Here is a 19,141-nt window from a genome sequence, read left to right as displayed (position 1 = left end):
TTCCTCGACACATTCATTACCCAGGGGTCCTCAGGGGTCACCAAGTACAAGCCCAGTCCCAGAGCTCATGGTGTTGCGTTGGGTGGGCGGCGTGGGGGAGACGAGGGTGATGGCACCATTGGTCTAGTTGACTCTGGCTGCTCCAGTGGGGAAAAAAAAGGGCAAACGCTATTCTGTGCCAGAGATGAAAAGACCTGGCAACTGGGTTGTGGCGCTTTCGTGGGGACGAGAGTGGCCAACGGGAAGCAAGTGAATGTGCTCACTGGGCGTGTCTAATCAGCCACACGAAGCTGCCCATTCACCCCCCCCCCCAGCTTTATAGAGCTGTCACTTTTTGTGTAATGCTCAGGTCGCCACCGTTTTCTTTTGACAGCGTTTGCCACTTGTTGAAGCTCGTTCAACGAGACCTATGCCGATTAGAGACACTTGAGTGATGCTGTTTTGCAGTACCAGCTTGTTCACCGTTCTGAGAGCTTCACAAAAGTAGAAGGCTCCATCTTCCCACTTTACCTGTCGTTCCCAGTGAGCGGTAGTCTGTATTGATCTGAATGATGGGGGGTGTGCTGTCTTGGCTCATCTCTCCTCTGCTCCCACTGTGTTCCTGTCTTGGTGAACCTTTCCCTGCCCTCTTCCCCTGCGGTGCTGGGACACTCCAGTTTCAGGCCCCGTGTGGGGCTTCTCCCAGCTCACAAGCCCTTGTCTGCATCATTGCATGCTCTGGAACATTGAACCTGCAATGAACTTTTTTGTTGTAATAAGACCTTTTGTTCATCCTGTGATCTCTTGTAATTGAAAGCATGATCCCTTGTTGATGTCTGACTATCTCTGCCTTCCGCGCTAACGGAGGGGAGTACAGCCAGATATAAGCTGATCTTTTCATCTGGCCTGGTCTGTACACTTTTCTGTCATGGAGGCTGAGTGTGCTTATGTCCCCCATCAGTAGACATGCACTGTCCCAGCCTGATATGGTGCAGTGGTAAAAATGGAGGGAACATTCACGAGCTGGCTCCGGTCTGTGTGCTCTTGTGCCAAGCAGAGCGGCTATCGCCATGTCCTCCCACCTCGGCTGACTGTAAATGTGATGTATGGTCGGCCCTGGGAGCCAAGTGGCCTGGTCCCACGATGCCTTGCTGTCCCTGTAACATGGGCTCACGGCCGGACTGCTGTCAGGTGCCCCCGGCCCGATCCCACTCGAATCAATCTCCATCAGAGGCAGCAAGCTACGCCCCAGGACTGTGTGTGGGTGTGTGCTACTGCTCTGCAGAGATTGCACACACAAACTCACACACGCTGATACCAGACAACCGTTTTGCATGTCAGCAAATCCCATACTGCCACCCTTAGCATGCTAAACTCCATGTAGCGAGTAGATTGCTTTCCTCTTTTTCCATCCACGTTGCATCACTCTCCAGTTGCCAAGGGCAGGGAGGGCAAAAAAAGAAAAAGTTTGTCCCCTAAGTGTCCCCCAGCAGCTGTGCTGAGTGCCAGGCCCCATGTTAATGCCCTGACACAGGACTTGTATGTGCTGTGTGTACAAGGCATCCTTCTCACGCCGGGCCTGGAAAGGCCAAGATTACACTCATTCTGTCTCCTGCTGGCCAGAGTGGACTCGGACTTGGATTAGATGGACATTAATCCAGATGCCGTCCTCAGTAATTACACTGGCTGCAATAAATAAACAAATAAAGTTTTTAGAGAGGGGTAAACATATGTGTTTTGGTATGGTTTATGTGACTCAAGCTAGAGGCCATTCTTTGCAAGTTCATTGTGGATTTCTTTTAATGTCTTCTTCTCCTTCAGCAGAAAGTCCACTGAGAACTTCATGTCCAGTCAGCTCTGTGTGTGTGTGTGTGTGTGAGAGAGAGAGAGAGAGAGAGAGAGAAGGGATGTCAGGCACAGGGCAATCACTTCCATGTCCTCAGGCCTCAATGCCCCCATTGTGGACTTGGCGTTTTGCGTCACAAATATGATTTTATTAAACGATGAAAAGGGGGCTGTCTATTCATGAAGATGGAACTCCCTTGTGACCCTGGCCTTTCTGTATGCCTCTTGGAGGGGCCGTGCCACTAGGCTTCTTTTTTTTGTCACAGCTCTGCGCAGGCTCTGGGTCAGTGCGCCATCGGTGAACCCACGACATTCTGCCGGACTAGTGACGTCCCAACATGCCTGGCCTAACTCTGTGCACTCATGAATGGTTCTCACCATGAATGGTGGCCTCTGTGTAACCCCTCATGAATCACGCCGATGGCCCCTGAAAGTAGTGACACGCTCACCACAGAGGCGTCCCTCCGGCTCCATTCACCCATTCTCGGTCTCGGTACGAGAGACGAGGTCGCCCCATGCCGCTGTAGTCGTGTCGCCAAATGTAGTCCTCCCTCACTCTTCCACAGGACAAATGAGAGCGGTAGTGATTCACACCATTATCGTGCAGCGCCCACTTCACCCACTTTGCTCAGAGGGGTGTTGATTCGTTCACTTACTCAGTCAGGGTTTGATAAGCTGCTTCAAACATGTCCTCAAACCTCCAGGATGAGCTCATTCACAGTTGATGGAGCAGGTGAAGCGCAGAGGAATTAACTTCCGACAGAGCCTCCGAACTTCACTGAGACTCAGGAGATTTGCATGAGGTTTCAAACAAATGTGTGTGTACACTTGGGCAACCTTTAGTGACTAAGCTGTGGGAGCTGCAGAGCTGTGTGATCCACTACAGATATCAGACTCTCAGACTAGACACTGGCTGGATTAGTTTACATAGTAGTCTAGTTCAGCCATGTAGTGGGACTTTGGTTAACAGAAGACAAATTGTCCAAAATGCACATGGATAGTTTTGATTCAGGTATCCTGATATGTTTCTAGATTTGTTGCTGCAGTGTGCAGGCTTGTGATAGATGGGTCCAAAAGAATGTGTGTGTGTGTGTGTGTGTGTGTGTGTGTGTGTGTGTGTGTGTGTGAGATAGGGGAGGCTGGGGGTAGTTGTGTGGTGTGAGTGAATGAGAGGAAGCATTCTAAGCTTAGTCTGCTGGGCTACATGTATATTGGCTCAGGCAGTGCTTGGGCTGGGTTTGGTTTGTTCCTGTGTGCTGTGGTTGCCCCACATGCAAGAGGCTCCTTCGAAAGCTGGGATCCTGCAGCGCAGCTGATGGTCGTGTGGCATGCTGACGATTTGATTTTGAGAACATCTGTGAAATCAAAGGACCCGAAGAGGTTCTCACCGCTTCTTGCAACGCCAGCGAAACTCAGAGAGCAGTGTGCCATGGCTCGAGCCACTGAATGTTTCTCTAGACTTCCCATTCCAACATCCTCTCTCTCTCTCTCTGTCTGTCTCTCCACTCTCCCTCCAGTTGATGTGAGTGCGACGCTGCCACTGCAAGTGCCCCCTGCCGCCATCCCCATGGACCTGCGCGTGGACCACCAGTTTGCGCTGGCGCCGGCCGACCCCAGCCAGCGGGAGCAGCAGCTGCAGCAGGAGCTGCTGGCCCTCAAGCAGAAGCAGCAGATCCAGCGCCAGCTCCTCATCGCCGAGTTCCAGCGCCAGCACGAGCAGCTCTCGCGCCAGCACGAGGCCCAGCTGCAGGAGCACATCAAGGTAGGACACACACGCACACGCACACACACACACACACACATGCACACACATACACACACGCACACACGCACCCACACACATGCACACACGTGACTCTCCAACCGGTCTCCTATACTCTTGGCTTTATCCTGGTCTGTGACCATGTTATCATTGTGCTGCTGTTTTTATTTCAGACAGTTGTGGGTTATGTGTGATTTGTTGTGTTGTATGCATAGTTATTCTTTTGCATGTTTGACTGCAGTAACTGGGGGGAAAGAGGATGACTGAAAGAGAGTGTGTGTGTGTGTGTGTGTGTGTGTGTGTGTGAGAGAGAGAGGGAGAGAGAGTGGGAGAGAGAGAGTGGGAGTGAGTGAGTGCGTGCGTGCATGACTGTGGTTTCATGAGGCTGGGCTTCTGTCAGATCCCTCCTGTCTGAGGGCTTTGTGTAAAGCCCTTGATTGCAGAGGGGCATGTGCTCAGCAGAATGCCAGTTTGCTGTGGTAAGGTGGGAGCAGGGGCTGCCATGAGAGTAAGGGCCGTGTGTGTGTGTGTGTGTGTGTGTGTGTGTGTGTGTGTGTGTGCATATGTGGAGTCACTGTGTGTGTGTGTGTGTGTGTGTGCGCATGTGGAGTCACTCTGCAGTGGCTGGAACAGTATAAGCACACACACACAATCACTATGGGAACCCTGTCCTTGGGAAAATTGCTGCACAGCCACAAGACTACTGGCTTTCCCCCATCATTCTGCCTCGGCCAAAGCCCCGGTAGCCAATCGGTGCACAGCTGATCCCCCCTCGGTAGCTATAAATAGTGCGGCTGCAGGAGGCAGCAGGAAGAGACGGCTGATTGACGCCGCGCCTTCCACTGGGCCTTCAAGGGTGACACCTCTCTGAAGCGCCAAACCCCGAGCGGAGATTGGAGTCTCGCCTCAGCTGCCTCGCCCCGGAGAAGACCACTGCAGAGAGAGAGAGAGAGAGAGAGAGAGAAAGAGGGATAGAGAAAAAGATAAATGTAATGTGGCTTGTGGAGAGCAGAGCCTCTAGACAGCCAATCCACCATCTCAAAAACAATAGTCATTATTTTGGAGCGAGCTGTCCGGTGCCTTTGGATCGTTACACATCAATATGTACGGCTAAACCCAGCCACAGAATGAGCAAGCTGCCTGTTGGCCACGAATGAAAATGGGCGAAAGCATCTTGATGCAAACAGTCTTTAAGTATTGCCTTCCTCCAGGCAGCCTCCGTACAGATTATGCAGTTTGAAGCCAGAGCCAGAGACTCTAAATGGAGAATAGATACGATGGGATGGATACAGTAACTGAAGGAAAGGCTTGCTTTCTGTCTCTCAAGAGACATGGAGAGGAGGAGAGAGAGAGAGAGAGAGAGAAAGCAGGAGATGGAGTATAATGATGTCTCTCTTAGACATAGAACATGCTGCCCCAACTCTCTGCCAGCTTGCCGTCTTATAAAGGCAGGCAACCACAGGCACCATCGGGGGGGTAAGCACACTTTCAACTGACAGGCCCGCGGTGAGTCACCCCTCTGGGACTTCCTGTTGGCGCTGTTTGGGCATCTGGGGAGAGAGGAACAGGGAAAGAGGAGAGAGTGAAAAAGAAACTGTGTGAAAGGAAAGAGAAAGAGACGCAGAGAGAGAGTGAGAGAGGTGGAGGGAGGGTGAGGCGAGACGAGAGGAAGCAAGAGTGAGAGTGTTTGCAAGACCTTTGCTGAGGTGGAAGGGCTGACGTGATCAAATCATGTCGTTACAGCGTGTGTTCAAAGGGCTCCACGTTTACACAGGAAATCAGAGCTGTGATTGCCCAGGGGAGGGGAGAGCAGAGGAGGGGAGGGGAGAGGCTGCACACGTAATGTGAGAGAGCCTGAGCCGAACCGCACGGGGCTGCCATCTCCGCAGCCACAAGTCCCTGCTTGTCCAGCAGCCTCCGCTCCCCCCTCAGCCTCTTCAGCTATTTATAGTGCAAGCCGAGCAGAACAGCCAGAGCCGGGCAGATCTGCAGGCTGCACAGGGACGGCTCCCCCACCTCCCCCCAACCACCTTCCTCCTGCTCCACCACCACCACCACCGCCACACAGCCCAGTGCTGCACTCCCTCCTGCGCTTAAAGAAGCTACATCTCTCACAGAGGGTGACACTTAGAAAAACCTTCCATAGAGGTCAGAGTAATGACAAGTGCAGAGCAAGCAGAGTGTGCGCAGAGTGTGCGCAGAGTGTGCGCAGAGTGTGTGTGCGCGTGCGCGTGCGCGTGTGTGTGTGCGTGTGTGTGTGCGTGCGCGTGTGTGCGTGTGTGTGTGTGTGTGTGTGTGCATGTGTGTGTGTGAGAGAGCTGGTTAGTTAACCTGTGTCCGTGCTCGTGTTGTCCCCTCAGCATCAGCAGGATCTGCTGGCCCTGAAGCATCAGCAGGAGCTACTGGAGCACCAGCGCAAGCTGGAGAGGCACCGGCATGAGCAGGAGCTGGAGAAGCAGCAGAGAGAACACAAGCTGCAGCAGCTCAAGAACAAGGAGCGCGGCCAAGAGAGTAAGTAAAGCACACACACACACACACACACACACACACACACACACACACACACACACAAACAAACAGAAAGATACGGAACAAAAGACAGTAAGATAGAAATTTCAGCCCGTGTGTGCCATTGGCTCTTAAACCCTGAGTATGTTGATGCCAGTTCAGAGTTGTATGAGCCAAGATGTACCATGTGCAACATATCCATGTGAAGTAGAGAAAACATTGTTTCTTTCTAGTGTATCTGGCCTTTGTTAGCCAAGGGTGCTGGATTATTTAGCTTATCAAGTGTCCCTTTTTCTGGTAAGGGACAGTTTTGTTGGTATATAAGGTATTAGAATGACATGACAAAAGACAAGTTATGTAGTGTTACTAATTCCTGAAACATGTTTGTATCAATTTGTTTTGTTTTTTTTGTATCAAGAATGAAACTTTTAAGAATTAAATTGTACTCTTACAACTTGTAAGCATTACTTAATAGAAAGTGACACTCAAAACAAAACTATGAAAGAATGAACTGACTGGCTAATCGTCACATTTTAACACTAATTTAGCACAATTCGCTCTAAACACACAGGCATATCAACCCTTTAATCCGAGCATGTGACATGGATAGTGTTCCTTTTTAGTGTACTGCCTTCACATAGGGCAGTGTTGCTAGACCACCAGGCCACTGTTAAGACCTGCACTCAATGCGTGTAGAAGCGAAATGCCCACCCCACCAAAAAAGGCAGTTGAATTGGCATGCTTGTTGAGAACTCCTTGTTTTGCCATTCACAGTCGTGTTCTCATTCTTCCTGCCATCTTGCCTGGCACAGCAGTCACCTGCTGACTGGCTTGCACCAAGTGTGCCTGAATGAGAAGTGACATGCTGACAGAACACAGAGGGGCCCTCTGGGACCTGTTTACAGGGCAATGGGAAGATGGCAGAGAGAGAGAGAGAGAGATTGAGGGAGAGAGAGAATGAGGGAGAGAGAGAGAGTGTGCTTGAGAACTGTGTGACATCTCTCAACTTTCACAAATACAAACTTGTCACATGCTTAGGAACATACAAAGAAAGGGAATAAAAGATCAACGTGCTGCCGTCTCCCTGGAATTGCTTTGAAAGGAAGCTCTTCTCCAAGAGACTTCTCCCCAGCAGTGTAAAGATGCTGGCTTCAGTTCCTCACACAGATCTCAGGGACAGCATGCGGAGTAAGGATCCCTATATGCTTATTTAACTCTGACACCAGGGAGTCTGGGTCTATCTTTGTAATGGTGATCAATGCTGCTTCGATCCTTGTTCTCTCTAGCTTGGAGGAACCATAGAAGAAGTTCTGGTTACCATGTGGGAGGGAAATTAGCACTGCAGAAGTGCTTTGGGCAGGCCTCTCGGAACTGGAACAGGCCTGCTGGTTTCGAATTGGCCTGTTTTCTTTCCATTGACCTACATTAGGCAGCAAACATCCAAGATAGGTGTCAGTGGCGGTCCTAAAGCAACAATTTTGCCTTCATCAGCTTAATCCTGTGTCTTTTTACCAACAGGTGCAGTAGCCAGCACGGAGGTGAAGATGCGGCTTCAGGAGTTTGTCCTGAACAAGAAGAAGGCCCTGGCCCAGAGAAACTTAAACCACTGCATGCCCAATGACCCTCGCTACTGGTATGGGTGAGTGTCCAGGCCAGACCTGCTCCTGCCCCTACACGAGAGGACAGGCATTTGACATACACCAAAATGTTCAATGGGATTTGCTGTGACACAAGATACTTCCAAACGCCATTTACTGAAAATATTAACCATGAAATTGTAGACTTACTAGTGTGTGTGTGAGTGTGTGAGTTCACATCACACATGTAGTGTGAGGATACAGAAAATAGAGAGGCACTGATATGTCTACTAGCACAATTTTGTCCTGAAACCTTTTGGTCTTTTGGGAGTTAAGGTGTAAACATTCCCATTTTACCCACAAACACACTAACCTGGCAAGTGTAAATGTGCAAATGGTTTTTTCCCCCTAACGGCAGAAAATGTGTTTTTGGCACCCAGCATCACACTAGTCCCTTGGTGTTTTTTTTTTTTCTGTCTTTATTTTCTGTATTTTTTTTCTCAAGTTTGTGTCAACAGTTTTCCCCAACCTTGGATTATTGGTTTAGAATACTGATCACAGGGAATACCTGAGATTACAATGGCCTTTTGTGAAGTTCTCTGCTAGAAGGAGTTTTGATTGGATTAAAAGTTTTAAGATGTGTGCACCCTCACTGCAGATTAGATGACACTTGTAAAGATGGTCTTTATTCAGAGCACCTCAGCTCTGCCTCCTCTGTTCTGCAGTCAGATCCACTTCTGTTTGTACTTCCTTGTCACTGTCTCCATTGACAAGTCGCTTTTTTCTCCTCTTACAAATAGAATAGAAAAGTGGGTTTTGATGTCACCTCACAGTTTTTTTAATGTTTAAAAAGGTTTTGAGGAACAAACTTTTACTGTTTTTTTGCCCCTTTCAAAGCCACTGGGGAAAGATAAAGGCAGCGTGCAGGTTTGTGAATGGGTTTGCGTCTCTCTCTCTCTCTCTCTCTCTTTCACTCCCTCCCTCTCTCTCTCCCGCTCTCTCCCTCCCTCTCTCTCTCTCTCTCCCGCTCTCCCCCCTCTCTCTCTCTCTCTCTCTCTCTCTCTCTCTCTCTCTTATTGCGCATTCGTCCCGGCAGCCCTGGAGTGTGGGCTGTGGCGCTGTGATAATGGCGGGGAGGTGGTGGGCGCGCGGAAAGGCTTTCATGTGCAGAGGATGAATATTAACGTCCCTCCACTCCACCACCCCACAGCCCACCTCAGCACCCCGCTCCACTGCACCTTTTCATGGGCTCCTATCTGGCCGAGAGAAGATAAATAAACCCAGCGCCTCTGCCCCAACTGTACGTCTGAGAGCACAGGGCCTGGAGACCTGTGCATTTAGCTCAGTTCAGCCAGAAGGCTGTATTCATGAGCAGTGGGGGGGAAAAGAAACTGCCATGGCCCCTCGTCATCGTTCACCCCAGACCTAGTCTGATTGAAATAACTGGTCTGTTAGCGTGGTGCACGTAGTTGTATGTTTTAGGTTCCAGTCATTCAGATTGGATTGTTTATATTTAGCAGCTGTACAGATCACAATGGAATTAGTGGAATCAGAGGAATTTCCTCATGGATGAGTTCTGAGTTTCTTGGGCCAGCCAGAGATCTGCAGTGCATTACTGTAGGGGTAAATAAAGATGGCTGTGTTTGAAAAGCCCAGCGTTGGTGGAGTTATTCAGGCCTCAGCGACTAGAAGAGGAAGAATGAAACATCCAGCATCCATATTCATGACCCTCCTCTTCCCTGCATTTCTTGGCACATTCAGCCTTTTCCCTTCCACATCTCCCTCTTTCTTTCGAAAAAAAATAAATAACTGAGGAGAGAAAGCAGGAAGGCTGTCTGTCTTTGGAACTTCTGTTGACTTATTCCCTCTCCCGCTGGTACAATGAGATTGATTGTGACAGTTACGCAAAAGAGGTGTGGGAAGGCCGACGGAAGGAGGCAACAAACACAATATGTTTTATTAATCAAAACATTTGCATGCTGACAGCCCGAATGCGCGTCACTTTCCCGTCGTCCGTAATTGCCGTCGGAGCCAAAAACATGTCACTCAAACTCCCAGACAAACTGCATATTTGCGATGTGGGTAAACCGTGGCAGATTGAATTCATGGGCCTGGGAGGTTGCCAGCTGACCAGAGAGAGAGAGAGAGAGAGAGAGAGAGAGAGAGAGATGGTGCTGTTTTCTTCAGCAAGAGGGGTGGCTGGGGCAGATTGGGATTGGTTTGCTGCAATTGAGTTAATTCACCTCACCAGATCACCCGCTTCCAGAGAGAGCATCCATTTCCCTAACATGAAATCAAGTGGCCTACTTTTTGACAAGTTTCACCCGCCCTGCAAACTAACGTCTACATGCTGTTTGTTTGTAAACAAAATGCCAGCTCCCCTTCCCCAAGGCTTCACACAAACGCACGTCAGGGGTTACATGAGATTGCATGCAATCTGACAGGCCACAAATAAACATTGGTTCAAAGTGAATTAGGCCCTAAGGACTCGTTGGGGTTTCAAGCACATTCCAAATGCCTCTCAGGAGCGTAGTGCTCAAATAATTTTAATCTCCGTTGTGGATGTATATAGTTAGTGTCTAATGTAGAACCACCCATTGTTTGATTTCTAAAGTAAACGCACTGTCTCATAGTGACATAGCACATTTTGAAATGTGCAAATCTATTAAGCTGCTGTGGGCAGGGCTAGGTATTGGCCAAAGCACACCTGCAAAGGTGTTGTGAAGCCAACGTGTTGTGTGATGTGTGCAGAGGACTATGAAAATGACTGTGTTTGCATAGGGAACTGTTTGACGTGGTGAGCAGCGATTGATGTGTGTGAGTAAAGTTTCTCTGCTTCAGGCTGGTGATACTGAAAATTAGAGTTGCAAGGGAACATCCTGTTTTCTAGTGTGCCCACCCCTACACCATGTGCCCAACAGAGAGAGATCTTCAGGGAGTCTGTTGGTTTACGTAAAGGCTGCTTATCAACATCTATGTTTGGCTCCACTGAGTAACATTGCTCTGTTTGTTTGTTTGTTTGTTTGTTTGTGTGTGTGTAGGAAAACCCAGCACAGCTCCCTGGACCAGAGCTCTCCCCCACAAACAGGGATGTCCACTTACAACCACCCAACCATGCTGGGCATGTATGACTCCAAAGACGACTTCCCACTACGCAAGACAGGTATGCTCCTCCCCTCTGTCTGTCTCTCTCTCTCTCTCTCTCTCTCCCTCCCTCTCTCTCTCACTACTCGCCTGTCCTGCGTCACCCGTTCTCTGTGCTGCCGTGATGTTCGTCAGTACTGACGCACCAGCCACCGGTTATCTCCATCTGGCGAGAAGGCCCCGGGTTCAGGCTCATTTGCAGCACCTGGGAGCCGTGCATGTGTCTGCGTCTCCCGCCCTCGTTCCCCAGATTAGATTGGCACTGATAAGGGCCTCGGCGCTCTCCGGTGTTCTGAACGTCCATCGTCAGGGGCTACCTGTCTTTCCCAGCATCAGCATGTCTGAGCGGAGCCAGCTACGTGCTCATCTGTTTTAGCAGGCCCCCGGTTTACAAGCCAACGTCTGGCTCTCTTGTAGCTTGTATCCAGTTGCATGGTTGCATGCAACCATGGAGTTTAATTTCCAGTGGGATGAATGAGACATCATATAAGGGGGTAGAATGTGTAAGGTTTGAAACATTTTATCAGGTAAATAGTTGAACATGCAGTACGTTTAAGAAGCAAAATGGTGCTGGCGGTGCAGCTAAAATTGCAGAGCATGTGCCACAACTGCATTTGATAGAAGAACATATGAAGAGTTTGTTTAGGGTTTCTGCATTCCAAACTCATTTTGAGAACTAGTCTTGAAAAGTTTGCAACCCTTTCCACTTGCAACAGCTCATTCAAACTTGGGATCCTGAACACTGACGGCTTCTAAAAAAGCCCAGTGTGTGGGGCTGTCTGCAGCGCCGACAGCAGCAGCGCCAGGTGCTCTCATCCTGAGCGGCGTGTGGGGAGTGAAGCACAGACACCGGGCTTCACACCTGGGCCCACTGTCTTAATCCCAGAGGCAGCAGGGGGTCTGTATTCTCCCTGGGGATGGACGGGGGTCACTCCCAGAAGGCAGTGTGGCTCCTCTGTGTGCAGATGAAAGGGACCGTCACCAGCCTCTCACTCCATGGATTTGCGGAGGCTGTCTGTGTGTCCGTGTGTGTGCGCGTGTCCCACTCCTCTAAGCCTCTCATCATAGGCCCGGAGAGGAGCAGCCCAATCACTATCTCCCTCCGCCAGACCTTAGAGAGAGAGAGGGAAGAGGAGACGTGCCTACTGGTCCAGAGAAGAAAAGATGAAGAGAAGGAGAGGGAGGAAAGGAAGGAGGGGCGGGGGTGGAGAGGAGAGAAGGCTCATTTACGCACCCGACACTATGCAGTCGCAATCGTTGACATACAAGTATGCAAACTTCTTGACAGGAATCCATACACAAGTTTAAAGTATCTGGCCTGCTTAGACACACGCGTGTATGCACACACACGCGCATACACTCGTACACACGTTGGACATTAACTTCTCGCCTGCCAGCCAGGTTGTCTCGGGGATTTGGGCTAAGCGTGATTAATTGAGTCCGTCTGCTTTTTCGCCGCATTGTTAAGTCTCAGCGGGAGATGAGCGGCTGCCATCACGGTGATGATAGAGCCTACAGTCTGCTGGCCCCCACCACCACCACACACACACACACACACACAGCTCCAGCTCTTGGAAAGTTCTCTTTCGAGGTGTTGGGAGGGAAGGAGTAAAGTCTCAATCATGTTCTCTCCCAGCCAGAGCATAGTAAGAATGAATGTAGTGTGAAGGGGTTTGGGAGAGCAGGGGGTTGACCAGGGGGGGAAGTGGAGGGGGCAGCAGCAGCAGCTCTGGTAGATTAGTATTTGTGTCTTTGCCAGACCTCCCAGGGGAGGACGAGGGTGGGGGGCGGTTTGGAGGCACTGGCCGTGGCCGTATCCGAAAGCTTACTCCCGGCAGGCGGCGGCAGTGGAGGGGGAGAGGCCGTGGCAGCGGGGGCACTTAAGGGCCATTCCTATGCAGGCTCACCCGGGCCCTGGTTTAGATAGCATTACGCCAGGCCCCCATAAATCACGCTGGAAATGGGCCTGTCATGGCCAGCGCAACACCACCAACCCCCCAGTTAGGCCGCGCCAGGCCCCCTGTGAGACCCGAGCAATTACAGCACAGCCCAGAGAGAGAGAGAGAGAGCGAGAGAGGGAGGTAGATAGAGAGGGAGGGAGGGATCAGCCATTTCAGCTGTCACAGCTGTACAGGAAGAGAAGACTCACCAACTGCACCAGTGAAGTGTTATGCAGAAACTGCAGTAACACGCAAACACGATGGCCAAGTCCTGTTCCCACTCAGGCGCAGCATTGCTCTGCCGTGCGTCAGTCAGAATAGCGCAAAGTTACTTCACTGTGACCGTTTTTGTGTTTAGTGTTCCTCGACTGATAAACATTCCCGGGTTGTGCTCTATTTTTAATCCGTTTAATCGCTGGTCGCATTTCCTTCAGAGATGGCAATCGGCGGAAAAACAGACCAATTCGACAGTGCAACATGATGGACCTATATTTAAATAAAGGAGGAAAGGGAATTCGATAAGACAAATCCCAGTGGAAAGCGTAGCAGTCAAGAGCGGAGGAAAAAAGCTAAAAGTTGAGGGGGGGAAAAAAGGAAAAGTTCTGGTACGGTTACAGTTGTTGCCATTGTGGCTGGGCTTCTTGGAGTGTTGATTCCAGCGCTGCCGCGGCAGATAGACCTCAGTTTACTCTGGCCAGCATGCCGCATTCCGACAGCGGAGCTGAGGAGAGGCGTGTGGCCTGGGTGGTGGTGCAGTCCTCAAACCCACACACACACACACACTTTCTCCCTCACACTAATGCACACATAGACACACACTCAAACATACTGTCTCACATGCACACACCCAGGCAGTCTGTGGACAGCTAAGGGTCTGTTCTAGGCCCTCTTGGCTGTTTGGGCACGGGCAGTTGGAGCGCGAAAGGAGAGGGGGATGCAGCCGTGTTAGAGATGGACGCGGATCGGTAAGTAATCACATAAATGACTGTGAGTGGCCCAAGATGCAAATGAGGCCTCGCTCGTGGTTTCCTCTCCACCAGTAACTGCCCTCTCCTTAGTGCGTTAATATATTAGGGCTCTCTTTTCTTTTCTTTTTTTCCCTGCCTCGCCCAAAGTTGACTTTTCCTGTGACGTCTTTGTGGAATTTACGTATGTAAATGAGCCTCTCTTCCATGTGGCCTCGGCGTGGCGGTATCTTTGCAGCCCTGTTCTCGCCGGGCCGAGCTCGAGGAGGGGGGAAAAACAGCGGCTCTGTCTCTGTGTGGCCGCCCGCTGCTGAGGTCAGCCTTTTTTTCTCTCTCTCATATGTATCACCATCAGGCAGATAGAGCAGCGCACTAAAGACCCGTCAGACCAGTCACACTGCCGCTTGGCAAGTGTTACGGGAAACCCCACCCAAGCCCACAAAAGACTGTGTGTGTGTGAGGGGGAGAGAGAGAGAGGCTCCACAGAAAGCAATGTGGATTAGATATGTTGGCAAGGCTGGGAGGGCTCACTTTACAGTTTGCCTAGCGCTACACTTCAGTCGTTATCCAGCAGTGTTGCAGTCTGTAATTAGCTTTCAGCGGCTTCCAGCAAAGTCGGCCATAACTCATCTCTCTCTCTCTCTCTCTCTAGAGCTTGCACGTGTGTCTGTTTCCGAAAGGGTATAGTCTGTTCAAACTCTGCAAAGAGCCCCACTTGCATACCTCAGTATTAAAAATTCCAGACACCACCTGTCTATAAAATACATGCGGTAACGGAACGTGATTTCCGTAGTTGGAGAAAAAAAAAAAAACACTTTGAAAGCGTCCAAATGTTTCATTTAGACCGCCTACAATGTACTAGTTTTGTTATGCAGCCTCAGTGTAGGCTATGATTTTTACATATAGAGGTCTGTGAAGAATGTATAAAATATAGCCTATATGATAATTCACATATACACTAAATCCCTGAGAAGGCATTCACATGGGGCACATTATTGTTAACGCTTTGCCTTACTTCCTTCCCCAGTGTGTGTCTGATATCCATGACTCCACCAAAGCCAGCCTCATATTAATCACGTAGCTGGCTGCGTTGACGCTCTAATCTGAAAGCAATCCGATCATAATGAATGGATCTTGACTAGGCCCTGCGTATTACCCAGCTCACCCTCCCACACGCTGGCTGGCCCGGAACATTTGTCCTCCATGTGAGCTTCCTCCTAGCAGTAATGAAGCACCCTTCACATTCCCGGTGACACTGCAATTTGCAACAAGGGCAGGAAGTGAACGAGAGGGGAGCTGGACTGGACTGGACTGGAGGTGGGAGTGAGGGAGCCGGGAATGAGTCAACCCCACTTCTTTACATAATAATGCTGATCAACCTGGAAGGGTGCAATTTAGGTACTAATGACCTCGTAATGACAGGTGAGACTGGGGCCAGGGCTGAGTCCATCAGAATGGGCTTGCATTAGATGGAGGCCTTCTCTGGGCTTCAGCAGGCTGCACCAGACCACCTCCCCTGGGACACTGACCTCTGCCACCACCTCAGTTGAGCTCTTATTCTAAGTTTGATTAATTCACACATAACCTGTTGTCCTCACAGCCATTTTGTCCTCTGCCTTTTTAGTGCAAACCCTGGCCAGTCCTCAACAGAGCAACTGGTAGTCTGTATTATAAGGCTGAACAGTCATGTCTTTTTCTTGGGGTACCGTATTCTGGTCCTGTTGCATTTTCATCTCCCCATGTGCAATTCTTACTCGGTGATTGACGCAAATGGTGGTTTAGTTTTGTGTTTTTTTTCCTTTGTTGATTTAGGCGTCTCCATCACCGGCACGTCTCGCTCGTGTCTCGTATAGAATGTGTGCTTCCTGTCTGACCCAGCAGATCAGCTAAAGTCAGGATGATGAACACTGCAAGTTAAGAAGCTCTGTTCTCTGACTGTTTATCATATCATTCACATGGCACCTGCTGTATCCTAGACATTTGAGAACCTGTGCCTTTCACAAGATGGAAAGTATACAGTATCATATCAGTGCTATCATGTTCTTCATTAGGATTTATCTACCAGCATCCAACATTCAAAAAGCCATTCTTTGCTGGTATTATCTATATAAAATTGGTGTTCTTAGCTGCACCTTTTGTCCATACTACTACCACTGGTCTGTACAGAATAGAGCCTTTCTTCTCGTTTGTGGCAATGCAAGACATCCAAATACCTCATTACGTGTCCAAGCCTCTTTGCAGTGGCTCATCTTTACACTTTGCAGTGGTTTGTTTTAGTTTGTTTGAATAAAACTTTCCTTCTCTCATTCTTCGATCGCTGTTATGGGATTAATCCTGTTTCTGTTTGACATGAGATTTCTTCCTCCACGTTGCTGTTATTGTCTCCTGTACGGGGAGGTATTAAATGTTTAATCCATATAGAAAATGGCTTTTAGAGAAAGTAAGCATTGTTTCATCAGATGCCTGTGAAAGCTATATCGATCCCCTTTAAGCCCTCCCTGTGTCATTGTTTGGAAAGGAGTGTTTACTTTCCCTGCCAGCAATAACTCTGGACAATATTATTTGAATCAACAAACCATGTCTATTTTCAATATATGGTTGTCTTGTTTCTTACTATCTGTCTAGATTAGCATTGTATTGAATTGTCCACTTTGGCTGACCAGAGGAAGAGGGAGGAAATATGTACTTTTTGTACATTCTGTCTGGACACCTTAGACCTTCCATTGTCCCACTGATTTTGATTTTGCCAAATGTTTGCCATTGATATCTCGGGAGAATTTGACAAGCTCTCATTGGTATGCATTCATTTCTTCCCTGAAATGGATTTTGTTTGATCAACAATCTCCTTAACCGCACATCGCCATCAAACCATCTCCGTTGCCTACACTCAGACAGTAGGGAAATGGGTGAGTCCCAGTGTAAATCGATTTAGCCTGGGGGTTTCAAGCAATTCACTGTGCAGTTTGGCTTCAGATGTACAGAGGAAAAAGAATGTCTCGGAATGGATTGATTGTTCTGGAGCTGAAGAGAGAGAGGAACTGCAGAGGACTGAGGCAGGCAGGCAGGCAGGCAGCGTGTCGGGGTAAAGAGTGGCCTGTGAAGGAGATTCTTTTTTTGTTGTTGTTGAGGGGAGTCTGTGGCATCAGCAGATATCACGGGCCACTGCAGTGGACGTGAGAGGGGCCGCACCAAAGCACTTCAAAGTCACTGAGTCCCTGGGTGACCCAGGCCGGTGCAGACTGCACACACACTCTAAGCCCCATATCTGCCAGCTCAACACTTTCTGGCCTCGCCCCGTTCGCCCCTCTCTCTCCAGCTTAGGCGTGAAAGCATGGGCCCAAATGCCCCCCACCACCACCACCACCGCTCCCCAGCTGCCCCTAGCTGCCCCTAGCTGCCCCCAGCCTCCCCAACCTTCCCATCACACACACACCTCTCAGCCACTGGCTGCCTGCCAGGACCTCAAGGTGGACATGCAGCTCTGTTTAAATTAAGAGTTCAGGATGAATAACATTGATGTTGATGTCTCCATTCTTCTGCATCACATTTTGGATGATTTGCAGCTATTTGCTCCACAGTCCCCGTGGTAATGGCCTACTCTTTCAGCTGTGTACCTATTTTTATTATTTTTTTGCAGTTCAGTTTGGAGGAGGAGACGGGTATTTATTTTTTAAATATTTAATTACGGTATTAAATAGATCCATTACTTTTATCAGGCCTAAATTATGGCACTTAGAAAGTGGGGAAGTTTTTTTCCCCCACACACTAGTTGGCATCCATTTAGTGTGTCAGGCAAATAATGTATAATGTCTGAATTCACAAATGCCTCAGTTTTTATTCCTGCCACAAATTGACAGCCCCAATTACAACACTTACAGTATATACACATTTGCAAATACAGTATATACACATTTGCAAATACAGTATATACACATTTGCAAATAAGGCATTTTCTTGCTCTAAGGACAAATGATTAGATTGGCAATATAATTTAAATTGTTTCTTTAAGGCCTCTTATTATGTGCTTGAGACATCAGTGTAGTATTGGTTTGCCCTCTCCAGCTGCTCAGAGTGAATGCATTTAAACGGTTTCCTAATTTGTTTGTGCTCAAGCTCGAGGTATTTTCCATGGCCCCATGTTATGTGGTAGGGATGGGAAAATGACCACAGGCATCGGTTATCTCTCTGTCCTGAACTATTGACTGCACTTAACAGTGTCTAAATCCGCACAGGCTTAGCCTAGGCCCCCACTTTAATGAACACGCTGGCTCTCTCTCTCCCTCTCGGACGGACAGGGCGCGTGTAATGCACGGTGCAGCAGGGTCACTGGGTAGTGTGAGTGTAGCACTCTAATTGAAGGGAGGAGACACGGAGGTGCCACTGATGCTGGGAATAATGCTGGCAGTGTCTCCTGGGAAGCGCGGGAGCATAGAGGCCGATAGCGGAGCGCCCAGATTAGTGCTTCACACGGACCCTCTCTCCTCCTGCTGACCCTTTTTGATTTTTGGGTAATTACGGTTAGTTTACGTCTCTGCATTGCCTGGGCCAGGCTGCGCTCTCCACTCCGCTGGACAGAGAAAGTGATGAGGACGAGATTGTTTGCAAACCAAGAAAGAGGGGAGAAAGGGGGAGAGCAGATAGAGGAAATAAAGAAAACACTGTTTAATTGAGAGGCCACTTTTCAACGAGCGCTATTCATTGCCACTGTTCCCGTAGATGGGACTTGATTAAACTTAGGGCATAGGGCTCCTGCCAGAGGGGAAACTTGTCAGCTCTCTAATGCATTGTTGCCATTATCTTTGGTGTTTGTTTGCGAGGCCCTCTGCACAAGAGGTTGTTTAAACCTACTGTTATTGTGTTAATTGAGACCGTTTCATGCTCAAACATAACCCAAGCAGCCTTTGTTGACGTATCTCATGCTCTATTTGTCATATTAACTTCTTCAAAAGCGTCTCATTCGTTGCTGCTCGGCTGATGGCCCTGACCATGGAAACACTGCGTGTTGTGGGATCAGCCAACAGCCCTTCGTTAGAGCAAGTGCTCTCTGCCCAGGTCTGATGTTTAATGGATAGACAGGCCATTGGCTCTGGCTGGTGTGTGTGTGTGTGTGTGTGTGTGTGTGTGTGTGTGTGTGTGTGTGTGTGTGGAGTGGGTGAGAGCTGGTGGGTGTTTTGCCCAGCGTGCTCCCTGCAGACGAATGAGCACCACCACTGAGATTCCCCCAGCTGAGACAGCAGGTGCAGTCCTCTCAGAGCAGACTCTCCTCTGACTGAGCCCCCCCGCTCCAGACAGTCATGCCTCTCTTTCCTGCCCAGCCGTTGTCCCTAGATTGCTTTGGATGGACGCGCGCTGCACTCTGCTCTCCCCTCACCTCTGCAGCCTCTGTGCCCCCCCATGGCTCTGAGCACTGCCACTCTGGGT

At 49.4% G+C, this 19,141-nt stretch overlaps 1 protein-coding gene across 3 annotated transcripts in view; it reads left to right on the top strand.

The window, feature by feature from the left end:
* The window catches only part of hdac4 (histone deacetylase 4), a 144,781-nt gene that overhangs the window by 78,986 nt on the left and 46,654 nt on the right, over positions 1-19,141 (top strand). For all 3 annotated transcript variants that reach the window (XM_048238391.1, XM_048238390.1, XM_048238392.1), the window contains 4 exons: positions 3,342-3,586; positions 5,947-6,097; positions 7,613-7,733; positions 10,713-10,834. In XM_048238391.1, the coding sequence (XP_048094348.1) occupies positions 3,342-3,586; positions 5,947-6,097; positions 7,613-7,733; positions 10,713-10,834 (639 nt within the window). The remainder of the gene's footprint in view (positions 1-3,341; positions 3,587-5,946; positions 6,098-7,612; positions 7,734-10,712; positions 10,835-19,141) is intronic.

The sequence above is a fragment of the Alosa alosa genome, chromosome 3, assembly GCF_017589495.1.
Source record: "Alosa alosa isolate M-15738 ecotype Scorff River chromosome 3, AALO_Geno_1.1, whole genome shotgun sequence".
Lineage (NCBI taxonomy): Eukaryota > Metazoa > Chordata > Actinopteri > Clupeiformes > Clupeidae > Alosa > Alosa alosa.
Note: the sequence above shows the minus strand (reverse complement) of the source record. Positions and strands in the feature narration are given on the sequence as shown.